A 19232-nucleotide genomic window follows, 5' to 3' on the forward strand; every position below is an offset into this window, starting at 1 on the left:
GCCTTGCATTTTATGGTTGTGGCCAAAAAGTTCAATTTTGGTCTCATCAATCCAATTGACTTTGTTCCAGAAGTTTTGAGGTGTGTCCAGATTCTGTCTGGCACATTGTAAGTGGGTTGTTTTGTTGCGTTGACACAGTAAAGGTTTTTTTTTTTTTTTGCAACTTGATGGTGCTGCCCATTTGTATTCAAGTATCTCCTTATTGAGGATCTTGAAACAGCAACACCACTTGTTTGCTTAGAAGCCTGTATTTCAGCTTGTGGGTTTTTCTTGGCATCTCAACAAATGATCCTGTCAGTTGTGGCTGAAATCTCGGTTGGTCCACCTGTCCATGGCTTGGTAACAACAGAATTCCTAACATTTTATTTTTCTGTCAGAGTCTGAACACTGCTGACAGGCATTTTCATATCTCTGGATGTCTTTTAATATCCTTTTCCTGATTTGTACAGGGCGGCACGGTGGCGCAGTGGGTAGCGCTGCTGCCTCGCAGTTGGGAGACCTGGGGACCCGGGTTCGCTTCCCGGGTCCTCCCTGCGTGGAGTTTGCATGTTCTCCCCGTGTCTGCGTGGGTTTCCTCCGGGCGCTCCGGTTTCCTCCCACAGTCCAAAGACATGCAGGTTAGGTGGATTGGCGATTCTAAATTGGCCCTAGTGTGTGCTTGGTGTGTGGGTGTGTTTGTGTGTGTCCTGCGGTGGGTTGGCACCCTGCCCAGGATTGGTTCCCTGCCTTGTGCCCTGTGTTGGCTGGGATTGACTCCAGCAGACCCCCGTGACCCTGTGTTTGGATTCAGCGGGTTGGAAAATGGATGGATGGATGGATGGATGATTTGTACAATTCAACAACCTTTTCTCACAGGTCCTTTGACAATTCTTTTCCTTTCACCATGGCTCAGTATTCAGCAAAGTCAATGCAGCTCTGCATGAATTTAAATGGACTATTTATACAAAGACACTGATTACAATCAAGGAAGTTATAGGTGTGGCAACTCGCCTTAATTACTCTTAATTTGAACCTGTGTGTGTTAACTTATGTGTATATTATCAGCCGCAGCATTCAAGTGTATATAAACTTTTGATCAGGCACAAATGTGTGGGTCACAGACTTGCACAAGAGAAAAGGAAGTGAGTCCAAGTTTCCAAAAATTCATCTTTATTGTTGTGAAGACAGAAATATTCTTGAAGCATTTATTCAAGGAGGAGCTGTCACTTAAACACAAAGTATGCAAGCAGTGATGATAACGTCATCCTGCATTTACTCCCTTTTAGATCAAAAGAAGAGATAGCTTCCTGCACAAGAGTGGAGACAGAAAAGTGTGCACAGGACCGGGTCAGTGGCCAACTTTAAATGTTCTCTTCATCAACCATTGGGTAACAGATGCGTTATGTTGTGAGCCATTGAACTTGCAGTTGCACCTGGCAGCGGTCAACCAATCTCTGCCTATGTTAAAAGGGTTTTGGAACAGAGCGCAACAGGGGGTTAGTCGGGGTCTCAAAAATCTCACACACCCTCCTTTCAGCTTTTTTCACACTGGTATGAACATAGCGACAGTCTAAGCATTTGATATGATTTAATGGGACTACCTATTCACCACATTGCACAAATCTGTGTTTGGCCCAAACATAAGTGCATGTATCAAACTACTGTATACCAGTCCAGAAGCTTTCGTTTGTATTAACATTACTTCAGACTACTTCAGACTAGAGCATGGTACGAGATAAGGATGCACCCTATCACCACTGCTCTTTGCAATCGCCATTGAACCACTGGCTGTTCACTTTTGAAATGCATCCGAGATAAAGGGGATTATCAGAGAAGGATTTAAACAGAAAATATCACTATATGCAGATGAAATTGGTACTGTACATATCAGATCCACAAAATACTGTGGCTGCAGTCCTAACAGCATTAGCAAAATTTCAAAGATATCTGTATCAAAATTAATTTGAATTAAAGTGTACTATTTCCAGTGAACTCTCTAGCACACATCATCAGATTGGATACCTTCCCTTTTATCATCGCAGATCAGTTTAAATACCTAGGAGTAAACATCACAAGTAAATATAAAGATCTTTTTCAAGAAATTTTGCTGTCTACATGGTAAAACAAGATGTGCAAAGATGGTCAACCCTCCATCTCACTTTATCTATCTATCTGTCTATCTGTCTATCTATGTATCTAGAGAGTGTCATGCACGAGAGTATGGAGAGCAGCTTAAGGACCCGACGCGCATCGCGACAAGTCGTGCCAGGGGACAAAGGCGGGGTACTAACCTCTCTCTCTCTCTTTTCATAGAAAGGACGAAGCGCCGCCACCATAATCCATCCCAGACAAACAAAACACCATCATTTCTGGGTTCCTTTCTCTCATCGTGTCCCTCATGATGACGTCCATTATCCATCCACCACCGCGCCTTTCCAGCATTCCACGTCCCTAATTTCCGGTCCACCTATTTAAAATGTCTGTCCACCCATCCCTGGTTGTCGGATGTAAATTTTCTGTTTTGGAAATCCATTTGACCTTTTTTGTTACAGTATACGGGGCCCAAAACCCCAAACCTTTATGCTGTGTGCTTGTTATTGAGTGCAGGTATAACAGACAATAACTTTGTATAATATTAACCTTGAGGTGTCCCTCTTCTTTATGCTGCCTCCCCAGCACACCACCGCGTAGAAGAGGGCGCTCGCCACAACCGTCTGATAGAACATCTGCAGCATCTTATTGATACTCCTTTAGGAAGAAGTATCAACACTGTCAAGATGAATGTCCTTCCCAAGCTTCTTTGTCTATTCCAAAGCATCCCCCAATATTTAAAGAAATAATTTTTCAAGAAATTAGATTCAGTCATAACCTAATTTATCTGGACTTCAAAACATCCCCGTATCCAAAGGGCAACACTACAAAGACAAAAAGCAGAAGGTGGCATGGCTCTACCTAACTTTCAATTTTATTCCTTTGTGGCAAATACACAGGCTGTAAAAACCTGGACATTGACAGAAATTGATGAATATACACAAGATTGGTCTGCAATACAATTAAAAACCTGCAATACTTCTTTATATTTTTGCTTTGTGCCCCAGTAAATATAAGTTATCATCAATATACCAACAACCCAATTGCCAGAAAATGAAACCAGTGTAGGAAGCACTTCAGAATAGCAAAGCTTTTACCTGTTGCATTTCTACACGATAACAACCTTTTTCCACCCTTTCAAACTTAGTTTTTAATATTTGGAAAACGTTCAAATTAGAAACTTTGCTAAACAAAATCTGCCCAATTTTCCTCACCTCCCACCATTTCTATTCCAGAAGAAATATTGATCAGTCTTGAAGACTCAGACAGCATTTCTATAATATATAAAAACATTTTAAAGTACCTTACTTTCAACGATTACAGAGTAAATTACAATACAATATAATACCTTTATGTATAGCCCAAAATCACACAAGTGCCGCAATAAGCTTTAACAGGTCCTGCCTTTTGACAGCCCCTCAGCCTTGACTCTCTAAGAAGACAAGAAAAAACTCCCCCCAAAAAAACCCTAGTTCACTGGGTGTCAAAAAGAGGGGGGTAAATACAATACAATACATAGAACAGAACAAATTCCCAATACAGTATAATAGTAAAATAAATATATTACAAGTACAGAGCAGAATTCAACAGTAGATGATATCACATAATATGATTTGGATTTGTTTAGAGTACTGGAGACCTCGGCCATCATGCTGCCTCCCCCTATTGGCCATTCTACTACTTGCCCAGAGAGTTTGGACATGTCATTGTTGTCATCGTGTATATCCCTCCTCGGGCGAACGAGGAATCAGCGAGTGACATCATCCATTCTGCTGTTGCTAAGTTACAAACGCAGCACCCTGAGGCGCTTGTGCTAATCGCTGGAGACTTTAACCATGTGACGCTGGACAAAACATTACCTGCATTCTCCCAGTATGTGGACTGTAACACCCGGGGAAATAAGACTATTGATTTACTGTATGCAAACGTTAAAGACGCATACAGCGCCACCCCGCTGCCTGCGCTTGGGAAAGCAGATCATAACCTGGTTCTGCTTCAGCCTCACTATAAACCAAAAGTGAGAGTCCTACCTGTAACCACACGATCATTCAGGAAGTGGACTCTGGAGGCTGAGAATACTCTGAGAGAATTTTTTGGAACTACAAACTGGGATATCCTGCAGGGATCTCAAAGTGAGAACATTGAGGGAGTTGTTGACTGCACTACTGACTACATCAACTTCTGTATGGACATTGTAGTTCCAGTAAGAACAGTACGCTGCTATGCTAACAACAAGCCATGGATTACAAGTGACATCAAGGGCCTTTTGAACCAGAAGAAAAGGGCTTTTAAAGACGGTGATCAGCATGAGCTCAAGCGCGTGCAGAAGGAACTCCGAGTCCAGCTCAGGGCGGCGAAGGAGCAGTACAGGAGAAAGCTGGAGCAGAAGTTGCAGAATAACAGCATGAAGGAAGTGTGGGATGGGATAAAAATCATCACTGGCTGCAGCTCGAAGCGGGGTACCACCATCGAGAGAGACGAGAAGAGAGCAAACCAAATGAACAACTTCTTTAACAGGTTTGACCACCATAACCCACTCTCACTCTCACCTCGGAGTATTGCACCCTCCACACATCCTTCTGCTGATACTAACATAGGAAAGACATCCCCACCCATAATTACAACAGCGCAAGTGAGCAGAGAGCTGAGGAGACTTCGTGCCAGCAAAGCAGCGGGTCCAGATGGAGTATCGCCACGACTGCTGAAGGTCTGTGCATCGGAGCTGGGGGGTCCTCTACAGCGCATCTTCAACCTGAGCCTGGAACAGGGGAGAGTCCCGAGGCTTTGGAAAACATCTTGTATCACCCCAGTCCCAAAGGTATCACGTCCTAGTGAGCTGAATGACTTTCGGCCTGTTGCTCTGACATCACATGTGATGAAGACCATGGAGAGGCTGCTGCTTCACCACCTTAGGCCACAGGTTCAACACGCCCTTGACCCTCTGCAGTTTGCATATCAGGAGAAGGTGGGAGCAGAGGATGCCATCATCTATATGCTACACCGATCCCTCTCTCACTTGGACAGAGGCAGTGGTGCTGTAAGAATTATGTTTCTAGACTTCTCTAGCGCCTTCAACACAATCCAACCTCTGCTCCTTAGGGACAAGCTGACAGAGATGGGATTAGATTCATACCTAGTGGCATGGATCGTGGACTATCTTAAAGACAGACCTCAGTATGTGCGTCTTGGGAACTGCACGTCTGACATTGTGGTCAGCAACACAGGAGCGCCACAGGGGACTGTACTTTCTCCGGTCCTGTTCAGCCTATATACTGTACATCGGACTTCCAATACAACTCGGAGTCCTGCCATGTGCAAAAGTTCGCTGATGACACTGCTATCGTGGGCTGCATCAGGAATGGGCTGGAGGAGGAGTATAGGGACCTAATCAATGACTTTGTTAAATGGTGCGACTCAAACCACCTACACCTGAACACCAGCAAAACCAAACAGCTGGTGGTGGATTTTAGGAGGCCCAGACCCCTCATAGACCCAGTGATCATCAAAGGTGACTGTGTGCAGATGGTGCAGACCTACGTATAAATATCTGGGAGTGCAGCTGGATGATAAATTAGACTGGACTGCCAATACTGATGCACTGTGCAAGAAAGGACAGAGCCGGTTATACTACCTTAGAAGGCTGGCGTCCTTCAACATCTGCAATAAGATGCTGCAGATGTTCTATCAGACAGTTGTGGCGAGCGCCCTCTTCTACGCAGTGGTGTGCTGGGGAGGCAGCATTAAGAGGAAAGACGCCTCACGGCTGGACAAACTGGTGAGGAAGGCAAGCTCTATTGTTGGCATGGAGCTGGACAGTTTAACATCTGTGGCAGAGCGAAGGGCGCTCAGCAGGCTCCTATCAATTATGGAGAATCCACTGCATCCACTAAATAGTATCATCTCCAGACAGAAGAGCAGCTTCAGCGACAGACTGCTGTCACTGTCCTGCTCCACTGACAGATTGAGGAGATCGTTCCTCCCCCAAACTATGCGACTCTTTAATTCCATCCGGGGGGGGGGGGGGGGGGGGGGGGTAAACGTTAACATTTAACATTATACATAGTTATTATCTGTTTTTCACCTGCATTATTATCATTCTTTAATTTAATATTATTTATTGTATCAGTATGCTGCTGCTGAAGAATGTGAATTTCCCATTGGGATTAATAAAGTATCTATCTATCTATCTATCCCTCAGCTGATTCAGCGCTGGGCAAGCGAATCCGATGAAAGGACCCCTGTACCCAATGATTCCTGTGATCCACCATCAGGGATGACTTTACCTTAGGCAGGCAAACAACTTGGCAGGTGGGCAATGGCACCAAGTTCCAGATTTAAGTACCGAGAAGAGAAACAAAATAGGTGAGGGTTAGTAACAAATTATAACTATCATGTTACTTATGTTTTAGTGTTAATGACTAACAACAGAGATGCAGTCTGTACAGTTTATCAGCAGCTCTAGTCAGGATATACTAAACTGAAGTAGTGAGTCTTCAGCCAGGATTTAAAAACTGAGACTGAAGGGGCATCTCTTATAGTAGCAGGCAGACCATTCCACAGTTTAGGGGCCCTGTAACTAAAAGCTCGACCTCTCACTGTTATTTTATTAATCCTTGGAATCATAAGCAGACCGGCATCCTGAGATCTTAATGTATGCTCTGGTTTGTAAGTCAAGTTTAGACAAGTAAGCCGAACCTTGGCTATTTAAGGCTTTATATGTTAAAAGGAGGATTTTGAAATTTGCCCTAAACTTAACCAGGAGCCAGTGTAAGGATTTAAGAACCGGAGTTAGGTGTTTGTATTTTCATGTTCTTATAATAACTCTTGCAGCAGCATTTTGGGTTAACAGAAAGCTGTATAAAGAACAATTTGAACAGCCAGTGGACACCGCATTGCAGTAGTCAATCCAACTAGAAATAAATGCATGAATTAATTTCTTGGACTGCTGTTTATTTAGAAAGTGCATTAATTCCCCAACATTTTTAAGATGGAAGAAACATGATTTGGACAAATTTGTAATATAAACTTTAAATGACATACTAGAGTAAAAGATAACTCCTAGATTGCAGGCTGATTCAGTAAAATTAATGGTGATTCCAACCGAGTTAAATGACGACAAAATATTGTTGTGATCAGCGTCATTCCCTCCAAAAATTAACATCTGTTTTATCTGTGTTTAAAGACAAGTAGTTCTCATCCATCCTCTCATTTAATTCACTAACACAACTAATTAAAGGCAACATTGGAGAAACTTCATTTAGTCTAAAAGAAAAGTATAACTGGGTATCATCTGCGTACGAGTGACAATTAACATGTTTTCTAATGAGAGATCCCAGGGGAAGCATGTAAAGTGAAATGATTGGCGGAAAGGATCTCTGACTCACCATTTCAAAAAAGGAGTGGAAGGCAGCCATGCACAGAATTCACTCGAGCTCCATATGCGCAAAGTATACAATTATTCAACTTAAACTCATATTAAGCACATCAATCGCATTTAAAATTGTCCAAAATGTTTCCAGGGCAAGATTCAATCTGCAAACGTTGGTGTCACAATCCCTCCTATCCATTTACAGTGGTGTCTTTGGTGTACTCCAAGATGGGCTTAAAGTGGAGAAGGACAACAAAATGTGATTGCCTTTACTTCACTGCTAGCCCATAGACATATCTTGCTCAACTGGAAGAATCCTAGCCAACCTCTTTCAAGTTAGTGGGCAGCTGATGTTATAAACTACTTAAAATTGAAAAAAAAATTAAATTCTTATTTAGAGGATCTAATCAAAACTTTAAAACATGGCAGGACCTAATCAATAATATTGAAAAATAAGCATTTATATTGGGGAAAAGGATTCTCTTCCGTCTTTCCTACTGTGAAAATTTAATTCTGGCTGTTAGCCTTCCTCTCTTGCTCTTGGGTGGGGTTTGCAGTTAGTTCTGTTAAGCTTGGGTGATTATATGGAATATTACTTGCTTTTAATAAATTCAATAAAAAAGTACACCACGTATACTTTTGGTTCCAAGATAGTTTGTAATGCAAGTTGTTAACAGTTTGCTAGCTTTACCCCAACAACCTAAATTCAAGTCAAGTCTATAAAAGAAAAAAAAAAATGGAATTTGTACCTTCTTTACATTATAAAAGTGGAGAGAAAAGCTCCAGTCGGATTAATGGTTGATATATACGGTACACTATCACACACGTACGCATGGGAGGCAGCTAAAGAGTCTAAATGAGAGAAATTCCACACCATACCAGGGGGTGGCAGAGTGCACTGACCTTTTTTCTCACTTTCCTGCAGACCGTTCATGGGAAATTCTGCCTGGCCCTGATGACACCATTTCCGGTTCAAGACCCTTGGATAATGTCACTTCCAGTGAAAAACTCCTTACTGAAGAGACTTCCTGTTCTGGCCTTTTTGATGATATCATGTCCAGGTCTGAACCTATGGAAGAGGACCCTTCTGCTTCCGCCCTTGATGACTTCACTTTCTTTTCTGGCCTTTAAAGCCGCCATATTTGACTGACTTAGTTCAGTTCTGTTTTGGACTCTGTTCTGAGCGCATCAGTGCTAGTAATTTAACCATTTGCAGCCAGGGAATATTATATGGGTGGCTGCCTCAAACCTTTATGACTTTTGTGTCTGCGGTTATCCTATCCTATTATCCTGTTACAAGGAAGCTTCATTTTATTTCTTGCACCAATTGTGCCTGCATTAATTAATATAAATGCTCTGTACAAACTGCCAGAGAGGTGAAAGCTGATTTCTGTACACCTTGGCCAAAAGTTGTAGCATCCCAGCTGGATCATGAAACATACTTACACCCACAATAGCAAATACATCTTTCTGTATTTCAAATATTTACATTAATCTTAGAATTAAACAACAGTCTACACAACTTATTACTTCCTATTTAAAGTAACAAAAACTTGGAAGTGTAGCTTCTAGCACCCGGCACTCCACCTACAAAAATTCTCACCATACATGGACTTTGACTTTTAATGGCATTCACATTTGAGTGACCATATTGTCTCTCAACATGAACTGTTGACTTTAGCTCTTAAGCAAAGCTGAAATATCTAGAGCAGTGGTTCCCCAGGGTTTGGTTCCAATGCATTCCTATTAAACTAGACTCCTAGCCTAGTTAGGTGTGCTGTTTGGGTTTTTTGATTGAAAAAATAAATCTGGAAAACTTAAGTCTTGTCCTAAACTACAACCTCCAAGTCAGGAGGAAACTTGTTCAATACATTTCATTTCCCTTCTGAAAATGCTCAAACAGGGAGCATCCTGTTATATCAATCCACTAAAGGATAGCACACTGGGGAGATGTCACAGAACAAACAGTTGTTCTTATAGACAACTGAATAACAGTGCTGAATTAACCCTGACACTGATTTGTTAAAAGACATATTCCAGCAGAGACCATTAGGCAGCTTACATTCCCTAAGAAGTCTCATTTCACTACATTCTTGGTCCCAACAATACTTCAGTTACTGTGTGTGTGGGGCACTCAAGTCCTATCTGACTGATAGGTAACAGTTTGTTAGTCTTGGCAACAGCAGATCCAGCTCAGCGCCAGTCACACAAGGAGTCCCTCAGGGCTCTGTCCTCGGCCCTCTTCTCTATTTGCTTCCCCTTGGCCATATTATTTATAGCTATGGACTGGGTTATCATTTTTATGCAGATGACACTCAACTCTATTTCAATGTCAAAAGTGCAACTTTATCAGGGCTTTCTCAGCTCACAACTTGCCTCAATGAAATTAAAACCTGGATGGAGCAGAACTCTTTAAAATTAAATTGCAACAAAACTGAACTCCTGCAAATTGGGACTAGAGATACTTTATTAATCCCAAGGGGAAATTCACATACTCCAGCAGCAGCATACTGAAAGAAAATAAAGAGTGATAACAATGCAGGTATACAGACAGTCAATAACTTTGAATAATGTTAACATTTACCCGACCCCCCCCCCCGGTGGAATTGAAGAGTTGCATAGTGTGGGGGAGGAACGATCTCCTCAGTCTGTCAGTGGAGCAGGAAAGTGACAGCAGTCTGTCGCTGAAGCTCCTCCTCTGTCTGGAGAGGATACTGTTTTATTGGATGCAGTGGATTCTCCATGTGCAACTTAAGAAAATGAGCTCCTTCTCAGTCACTCTTGACAGTGATCTCATCAGACCTTCTGATTCAAGGAATTTTGGTGTCATTTTTGATTCCTCCCTTATTCCGCCCACATAAACCACATTAAGAAACTTTACTTTTACCTCCATAACATATCCGGTGTTCGCTCATTCCTCTCCTTTTCTAATGCCAAGTAACACATCCAAGCTTTTATCACATCCCGCATTGATTATTGTAACTCCCTACTGGAAGGTGCCCCTTCTAATCCTCTATCACAGCTCCAGTTGATTCAAAACCCTGCTGTAAGAGTCTTTACATGAACCAGCAACAGTGAGCACATCACACCCATCCGGCTTCGCATTCACTGGCTCCGTGTCTTAAAGGATTGAATATAAAATTTGATTAACCTACAAAGCTTTAAATGACCTTACAAACTACATCAGTGACCTTCTAAAATCACTAGGCTCTGGTTTGCCTACTAAAGGTTCTGCGAATCTTGTGCCTCACACTAACCTGCACTATATGGGAGACAGCAGGGCTTTCAGCTCCATAGCACCCAGACTTTGGAATGACATCCCGAAATTAGATCAGGTGACTCCATTCATTCTTACAACTTAAACTCACCTATTTAGGAAGGCTTTTATCTTAACATTCTGCCCTTTCAGTTTACCTCTGTCCAGGTGCTCAGGATAATTTGTGTGTCCGTTATATCACAAATTAGGTTCTCCTTTTTTTAGTATTGAGCTCTGGTTTATTGTCCTTGATTCTATTTAATGCTTTGTTTCCTTGTTCGATTCACAAAAACCTATGATCCAATGTTATATAACCTGCTCCCCCCACCCCCAGTCTTTGTGAAGTGCCTCGAGTATGGGAAAGGTGCGTTATAAAATAAGTTACTGGATAGCCGATAGCCAACTTCTTGTTCACTTGAACTTTAGCTGGTATATGAACATGTTTGACATTATCCCTTATTACTAAAATTAAGGGGTGGAAATTATACCAAAACCTTGTGCAATAACACTGAAGACTGCAAACCCAATCAAATTACTCCTTCCAGTTAAAGGAAAGCACTTTTGGGGAATATTAAGTAGAACACCTGGAGAAACCTATTTAGCCCATTAGTGGGGCTGACACTCTTGTCATCTGTTCACTCAAGTTAAACTTGAATACTAATCTACTCCGAGTCAAACCCAACAGGCTTATCTATACCAGAATAGATTTTTAAATGAGTCTTAATTTATCCTGCTGTTGTGCTTTACTGAATGCAGAAACAGCCCAGTTAAAACGGCAATCTCACCACTTGTGAATCGGGATGGAATAAAGACACCCAGTAAACCAAGATGGTGGAACCAACTAGTATAGATCAGGTCACTTCTCTGGTGCCCATCTGTTCCATTAGATTAGCTTTTAAATGGGACTCATGCAAGATTCACACCAGATTTAATCCAGCTTTGGAGTCTGAAGACCAGTCATTCATATTGGTTATTCTGGGTCTAATCATTCACTCAAATGCCACTTTAACTGCAACTCTGCTCCATTTACTGTATTGATGTTGTCAAGCAATAATCAAAGCAAATCTAATCAGAAAATACAGCAAATTATAGTAATCATGCAGAAGGCCAATTCCATCTGGCAAGGGATTCAGCAAGATCAGACTAAGGCATGTCTAACACCCCCCACCAAAAAAAAGAAGTGTAGCCAGTGTTGAGTATTAAAATTTTATTGCTTAGTATTAACAGTGCCCTTTGCTTTTCTGTAGGTAAAGCATAGTACAGCCACACATGAGACAACCAGAACACCTACAACACCTCCAAGGATGGAATCTTGGAATTGGGAGCCTGCAAGGAGAAAACTAAGGCATTAGGAATGAAAACCTAAACACACTGCTTTTGAATCTAGCCTAGTGAGAGTTGCAGTCTAACATGGCCTGCATTTAGGCTGTTCAAGTTAGTTACCTGGAGAGGCTTCATCTTGCTGGCCAGACAGGGACTGTGATAAAGACAAAGGAGAGACCTGCTCCAGATAAAGAGGGCCAACAGAAATGGTCTCCTGCCATTCAGCTGGTGCTGTCCACTCACCTGCAAAATACAATTGAAGCTTTTGTATCCCAGGCTGGACACTGCAGAAGTCTGCCAGTGAGGTCACTTACTTGCTCTCCTGGGTCTGTGTTTAAGGGCACCCGAGCCCCTCCTGAAGGGAGGGGGGTTGGCACAGCTGGTGTCACAGCAGCTACAGACAGCATTGTTCCCATCCACTGAACTCCACCTGAAAGCACAGCCACCAATCACAACCCGCTACCTCATTTGAACAGGTGCACCATCATCCTCCCAGTCACTTACTGGCTCAGTGCAGAGTTGTATGAACAATCCTTATTCAAAGCATCAACATTAGCAGACACCAAGGTCACCTTCAGATGGCAGGTAATGAAGATCTGAAAGTAGACATGCAAGATATTACAGTCACACCTGGGAGCTTCAATGGATTCCTCCAAAGGAAATGGGAGGAAAGGACTTACTGAACTAGTAGTCAGGCCATAAAACCTGAAGGCATCCAGCTGGAACTGCATTACAGACTGGGCAACTCTGGGTGACACGAACTGGGAATTCGAGCCTGTCAGTTTGCTATCCAAGAAACACCTGCAATACAAAAGAGGGACCATAGCATTGTGTCTCCAGATAAAGATCTGGAGAGACTATGGCTCACACTCACCCATTATTCCCAATGAAGGTGTAGGCCGGGGCCGATGCATTGGACCCAGGAGTGGCCACACAGCGGTCCACAAAGATACGGAGAGGCACATGGTTAGTGCTGTCCACAGACGCTTGAAGGTTAATGAGGTCTCCTAGGAAGAAGGTGTTGGATGGACTCGGCCCACTCCAGTCACCTACAGACAGGAATGTTACGAGGTGTTCAGATCACATTACTGTATTGCAAATGGAAAGGAAGTTTTTAAATGTGTACACCTACTGCTCATTATAACAAGCGAGAAGCCCAGAATATCCTCAGCAGATATCGTGGAGGTGTAGGGAACCCAAGTGGGGTTTAAAGCATTGCTGCTTACGTTGTGTAGTCTGGGTTGGGGATAAATTAAGTGGTGATCAAGATAAGACAAATTCTCGTAGCTTTACACATTAGTCATAATGCAGATTCAGCCATTTAATGAACACTACGCCAGCGTTTCTCAATTTATGAAAACTTGGGTCATGAATAAAAGTTTCTTAATCGCACCCCCCCCCCCCCCCATTGTTTTGTTTTGAAAGGAGCCCACTAATACCAATTTGTTTTTTAAATTGATAAGCAGGTATAGTATGCATCTATGACAACTTAGACTTGGACATTTATCCAACTTTTTTCCAGTATCAGAATGTAGTTTGTTTTCAATAGATTTTTCATATTCAATTCTTATTCACCTCCTGGGGTGGGGGGTGCACCCCAGTTTGAGAACCGCTGCTGTAGGCCAAGGTCCAAACTAACTACTTGCACCTTAGTTACATGTTCTCACCTGTTGTATTGGCATTCAATCTGCACCACAGCTGGATTTGTTCTTACAATAGAAAGACCATCAATTGGAGAAGGATTGTAGTCAAGGGTGAAGGTGTACACTATTAGAGCTCCCAGCATCTAAAAAGATCCAACAATTCAGCTGACAATACTAAACACAGTCACAAAGTTTCTTTGTATTGATCAAGTAGGGTCTGTAGAATCCTACTATCTGTGGAAGAAGCTTTTAGTCAATGTAGATCAGCTTAACAGCGATTGGTCTTCTGGTTAGATTTAAACTTCTGTAGAATACACTTTAATCCAGCACAGGTTTTTAATTGGAGCAAAGATTGAAAGTCAAAAAGGGGGCACCACAAGTAGTTTAAGACAAGCAAAAAATCTGAAATGCAGACATTACTTGTCACCATATTAGAGGTCTAAGACTTGGCCCCTAATGTTTACACCCATTTTAAAATCTAGTTAAGTTGAGGAAAGACAATTTATTGCCTATACAGTCACAAAGGGATAAACAAGCTGGATAGTTTACAACTAGAAGTTAAGTGTTGGGGCTTAAATAGAAAAGCCCACCTTTTCCAGTGAGGTATTCAACCTTTTACATTGGGTGGAATTTAAAATTTTTTTGTACTCCAAACAGCATTTTGCCAGAGCTCATAGGAGGAAGAACCGTGGAGACATTTTATAGGCGAACCAAGTATTAGACCCTACTGGTTCATTTAAGGGGCAGGGTCCCCAGTGTTATTTACAACACTTCCGTAATGCGTGTCTGATCAGTTACTACATGAGCGCCAAAAAAAGTTAAACGCTAATATTGCTAAAAGTGCGAGAGCCCTGAAGCAACTCACCTCCACGGTGCTCCCACAGCCCTGCAGAGGGGCTTCAATCACAAAGGGCTGAGCACCGGCCGGGCTGGTGACTCCACATCCACCCATGGAAAGATCAGAAGGCTGGACCGGCTTTTGGATGCCCAGCAAGTCCGGACTGATGGTGACGATCACCTCACTGTCGGTGCACTGAGCGGTTACGGTCTGCGGAGCGCCAGCTCTCGGCTCAACATATTGCAAGACAGCGGGCTGCTGGTGCTTTGCGATAACCTTCTGTCCTTTGAAACGGGGCTGAGCAAAAGCATCGCAGAGGAAAAAGAGCAGCAACACTACGGCTATCTGACCCTTGTCTTTACACCGCATTTTGAAACAACAAAGGAAGAAAATCAGCAAAAGCGCAGTAAAGGTGGACGCGCCGCACAGTCTTTATGTACACGAATGAATGCGTTCGACTTCTTAATGTTAATAACACGTGCGGAGAAAAAGATCGCCAATCAGTCACCAATCACGTTTGAATTGAACAAGACGCATGATATACGGAGGTTAATTACGGGAAGAAGATAATTAAATTAGATTCAAAAATCAAGACACCCGCAACAGCGTAAGATCATCTCAGGCAGTCACTTGACAGTTCTTATATAGAACACGGGACAATTGGGGTTTAAATCTCGCGGTAAAAAAACAAATGTATTTGCTTTGCGAAAGAGAAAAATAAACCCTACTAAATTTTAAATTATACGGGTGATGTCCTGAAAATAGTTTCATTGAGGAGATTTGTGGGCGCGTGGGTAACAATGCAGACTAACATGGAAGTGATTGTTGAAGGTAGTCAAGTGTTTTGTGGATATGAATAGTTAGCTGCTACAAAGTCTTTATTGAATATTTATGTATCTTTGATTTATCTAATTTTGGTTATGGATTAAGGCTTTGCATCAAAATAATTTTTAAAACGTTTGGAGTTATGCGGATAGCTATCGGATCATCTCCAATGTCAGCCTTGCAAAGTGGACCCAGGACAATCTTCCTTCCATTTACTTTGATTTCATGTCTTCTTGGTTAAGCATAAAAGGTCATGAAGTAAATTGCCCCGTAAAAAATGTCGATTATAAGGCAACTGGTAGCACCACAAGAAAAGCTGGTGCAGTTTTGGGTGGATTGGTTTAAACAATACCGAGACGATGATAGATATTGCTTTGAATCCAACAGTGACTGTGCCTGTGACTGCTCAATGGTTATGTCATAATCTGGAAGTTGATCTCAGATTACCTAAAATATTGTTTTATTCTATTTATGTAACAATGAATCAATACTTTTGTGGTGTAAAAGTGACCAGGAACGGCACTTTAACCTCTCAGGTATTATTATTGTTGAGCATGCATCGAGACTCTCAGGTTATTTTTATATTGGTGCACAATACCCATTCAACATTCACTTAGTACAGATAAGATGAATTATCAAGTAAGAAAATAACATAATACAAGTATAACATAAATGTGCGTTAAGAAGTTCCTATTGTTTTTATAAGCTTCATCCTCGAAGAATATATAAATATATCATTCAGTGAATTTCAGCAGGTTTCACTCTCTGTCCAATGAAATCCTACTTCGGCGCATTGTTCAGCATTAGTGCAATCCTGCAGCGGAGCGTCCATGTTCATTTGATTTTAACGAGCCTAATGGCCGAGTGCTGAGCTGCGCATGTCTGAACTACTCATAAGCCAACTTACATGTGTTGTATTGTACTAGCTTTGATCTGTTGCGGTGACTGCATAATTTTCAAATTGCCTTTATTTCTCTTTAATAAACCATATATACTTCATCTATATATGTTTGAGCATCCCCTTTTAAAATAAGCAGTGCAGAAGAAATAAAACGGTAAATTAAACTGTTTAAATAATTTTGTCATATGGAACCTCCTTGATTACGAAATCAGGCAGGTTTTAGCCTGTTCTTGCGTTTTTAATTTCTCTTCATGGAGAGGGTGCAGTCCATTACAACAGCCTGCTAAGAGATAACACCCCCAGCAGAGGTGTCAAGGGAAAGGACAGAGAGCAAAGACAGAGTCACACATTTATAGGATATTGAGTTACATTGACAAGTCAAGTCAAGTCAAGTTGGGGAGCATGCACTGGTACAGTGCATTGCTGCATCCACCACGCAACGAAACAACTCGGGATTCTGGTTGGCAACCCCCCAGGCAGACACGGTCCAGTCCCACCCTCCGGAAATGACCCTATATCTGCTGCAACCACTGCCCACCAGTTATGTGGGTGACCCCTTGGCCTGGTCCAGCCACTCGGGTCCCCAACAATGAGGGTCCTATGAGCTAGATCACCCTCAGGGAAACGCGCCACATGGCCGTACTGCCATAACTGACGCTCCCTCACAATGCAGGTAATGTGCCTCATTTGGGACTCCATGATCAACCACTCATTCGACACAAAGTCAAACCAACGGTACCCAAGGATTTTCCGGAGAGACACAGTACCAAAGGAGTCCAGTCTTTGTCCAAGGTCACTGGATAGTGTCCATGTCTCGCATCCATATAGCGAGACAGGAAGCACCAGGATTCTAAAGACTTGGACCTTCGTCCTTTTGCATAGATATCAGGAGTGCCATGCACCCCTTTCATCGACCTCATGACCCCCCATGCTCTCCCAATCCATCTACTGACTTCATAGGAAGAGTCACAGAGACATGAATGCCACTGCCAAGGTAAGTAAACCTCTCAACGAGGTCGACACTCTCTCCGCAGACAGACCCACTGCTGATGGCTGTGCCCAAGAGGTCATTAAAGGCCTGGATGTTGGTATTTATCCAGGACACTCGCAAGCCCAGACACTCAGACTCCTCGCTCAGTCTCTCGAGTGTCCTGATCAGAGCCTCCATTGACTCCGTGAAGATTACAGCATCGTCAGCAAAGTCAAGATGCATAAATATTTCTTCACCAACAGATGCCTAACAGCCACTGGACCCCACGACCTTGCCCAACACCCAGTCCATACAAGCATTGAACAGAGTAGGAGCAAAAACACACCCCTGGCTAACCCCAGAATCTACTGGGAAAAATGTAGAGTTTTTGCCTCCACTCTGCACAGCACTTAGAGTACCAGTGTACAGGCTGGCCATGATATCCAGCAACCTCGAGGAGATCCTGCGAACCCTCAGGATGTCCCACAGGGCAGCTCGATCAAATGAGTCGAACACTTTACAAAAATTGACAAAGGCTGCAAAGAAACTCTGCTGATATTCACGTTTGCACTCCATGAGAACTTTCAGTGTCAGGATGCGGTCGATGGTAGACTTCTTAGGCATAAAACCAGACTGTTACAGTCACTGGTAGGTGAGCAAGTGATCATGGATCCTATTGAAGATGACCCTAGCAAGAACCTTACCCAGCACCGAGAGCAGTGTTATCCCCCTGTAGTTGCTGCAATCCAGGCGATTAACCCTTCCCTTCCCAGATAGGGATGACAAGTCCCATTTTCCAGTCAGTTGGGATGATGCCAGTCTCCAAAATGGAAGCAAAGATTGCTTGCAATGCCAGGAGGACAGCCTTACCACCAGCCTGGATAAGTTCATTCTGGATACCACAGATCCCTGCAGCCTTTCCCCCCCTCAGCTGCTTCACCACCTGTGTAATCTCATTGAGATTGGGTGGTTCACAGCTAATTGGAGGATCAGCCTCAAGAACCGTGGACCCAGAGATATCCAATGTCCTAGCCGGAGGATCGGCTTTGAACAACTGCTCAGAGTAGCCAGCCCAGCGGGTCACTACCTGCAGTGTCATCTGTAAGGACCTTTCCATCAGCTGCCCTGACTTACTACTCTCTGAGGGACATATTCAGATGTGCGTAATACTTCGATTCCTCTGTAAGCAGGATGTAGGTTGCTAGAACACAGATGGTGTGTCATTTGCTCACAGATTCCCCTAACAAATGCCTCTTTATCTGTCCTCGTGCCCTCGCAGCCGTCCTTCTCAGTTCCCGGTACAGACCAGAGTTGCCATTGAGCCATACGCTGCGACTCCTCTCGATGATATCCAGGGGGCCCGGTGAGATGAAACACCTCCTTCTGGGAACACCGGTAACACCATCACAACCTTCAGCGACCTTCAGGGTCTTGTCACAAAATGTTTCCCACATCACATTAGGATCGGCAGTTGTACCCAAATCTGCAAGTTCCTCACACACACTGTGTGCAAACTCATTAGAAACTGCCTGGTTTTGGACTCTGGCCAAGTCCAGGCTCATTTTCCTAGTAGGTGGTAACCTACTGGACCTAAGCTGGATCCAAAGAGTAGCAACAACAAGTCTATGGTCAGAATTCACAAACTGGGCACTTCTGTAGACCCTGCAGTTTTGCAAGAGCCTCCAGCATCTGTCCACGCACCACCACAGTATGCACCACCAGTATTGGAGTACCAAGTCCAAGGATGTGGTTCTGGGTGCTGGAACCAGGATCCAGTGATTCGCAGCCTCTGACCTTTTGCAAAGTCAAGGAACATGGAGACACCCATGGGGACCAAGACAATCCTCATAGCCAGCCCTGTCAGTGCCAGTGGCTGCATTGAAGTCACCCATGACCAGAGGAGTGTCACCTCGTGGGCACCCATCAACCACTGAGCGAAGCTGCAAATAAAATGTCTCCCTTGTTGAGACATCACTCACCATGGTCAGAGCATACACTGAGACAACAGACAAGGCACCCAGGGAGTGCCGTAATCTGA

General features: G+C 43.2%; 1 protein-coding gene across 12 annotated transcripts in view; it reads right to left on the reverse strand.

Annotated features, from left to right (window-relative positions):
- The window catches only part of LOC114666550 (zona pellucida sperm-binding protein 3-like), a 63976-nt gene that overhangs the window by 9656 nt on the left and 35088 nt on the right, over nucleotides 1-19232 (reverse strand). For 2 of the 12 annotated variants that reach the window (XM_051926539.1, XM_051926522.1), the window contains exons 2-5: nucleotides 14526-14854; nucleotides 13685-13803; nucleotides 13150-13253; nucleotides 12892-13066 (exon numbers count right to left, since the gene is read on the reverse strand). In XM_051926539.1, coding sequence (XP_051782499.1) covers nucleotides 12892-13066; nucleotides 13150-13253; nucleotides 13685-13803; nucleotides 14526-14854 — 727 coding nt within the window. Of the gene's footprint in view, nucleotides 1-11981; nucleotides 12021-12331; nucleotides 12448-12521; nucleotides 12614-12697; nucleotides 12819-12891; nucleotides 13067-13149; nucleotides 13254-13684; nucleotides 13804-14525; nucleotides 14920-19232 lie in introns of those variants that run through there. The other 10 variants (XM_051926546.1, XM_051926552.1, XM_051926519.1 and 7 more) reach the window with 9 other exon arrangements.

This window comes from Erpetoichthys calabaricus, chromosome 1 (genome assembly GCF_900747795.2).
Source record: "Erpetoichthys calabaricus chromosome 1, fErpCal1.3, whole genome shotgun sequence".
In the NCBI taxonomy this organism is placed as follows: domain Eukaryota; kingdom Metazoa; phylum Chordata; class Cladistia; order Polypteriformes; family Polypteridae; genus Erpetoichthys; species Erpetoichthys calabaricus.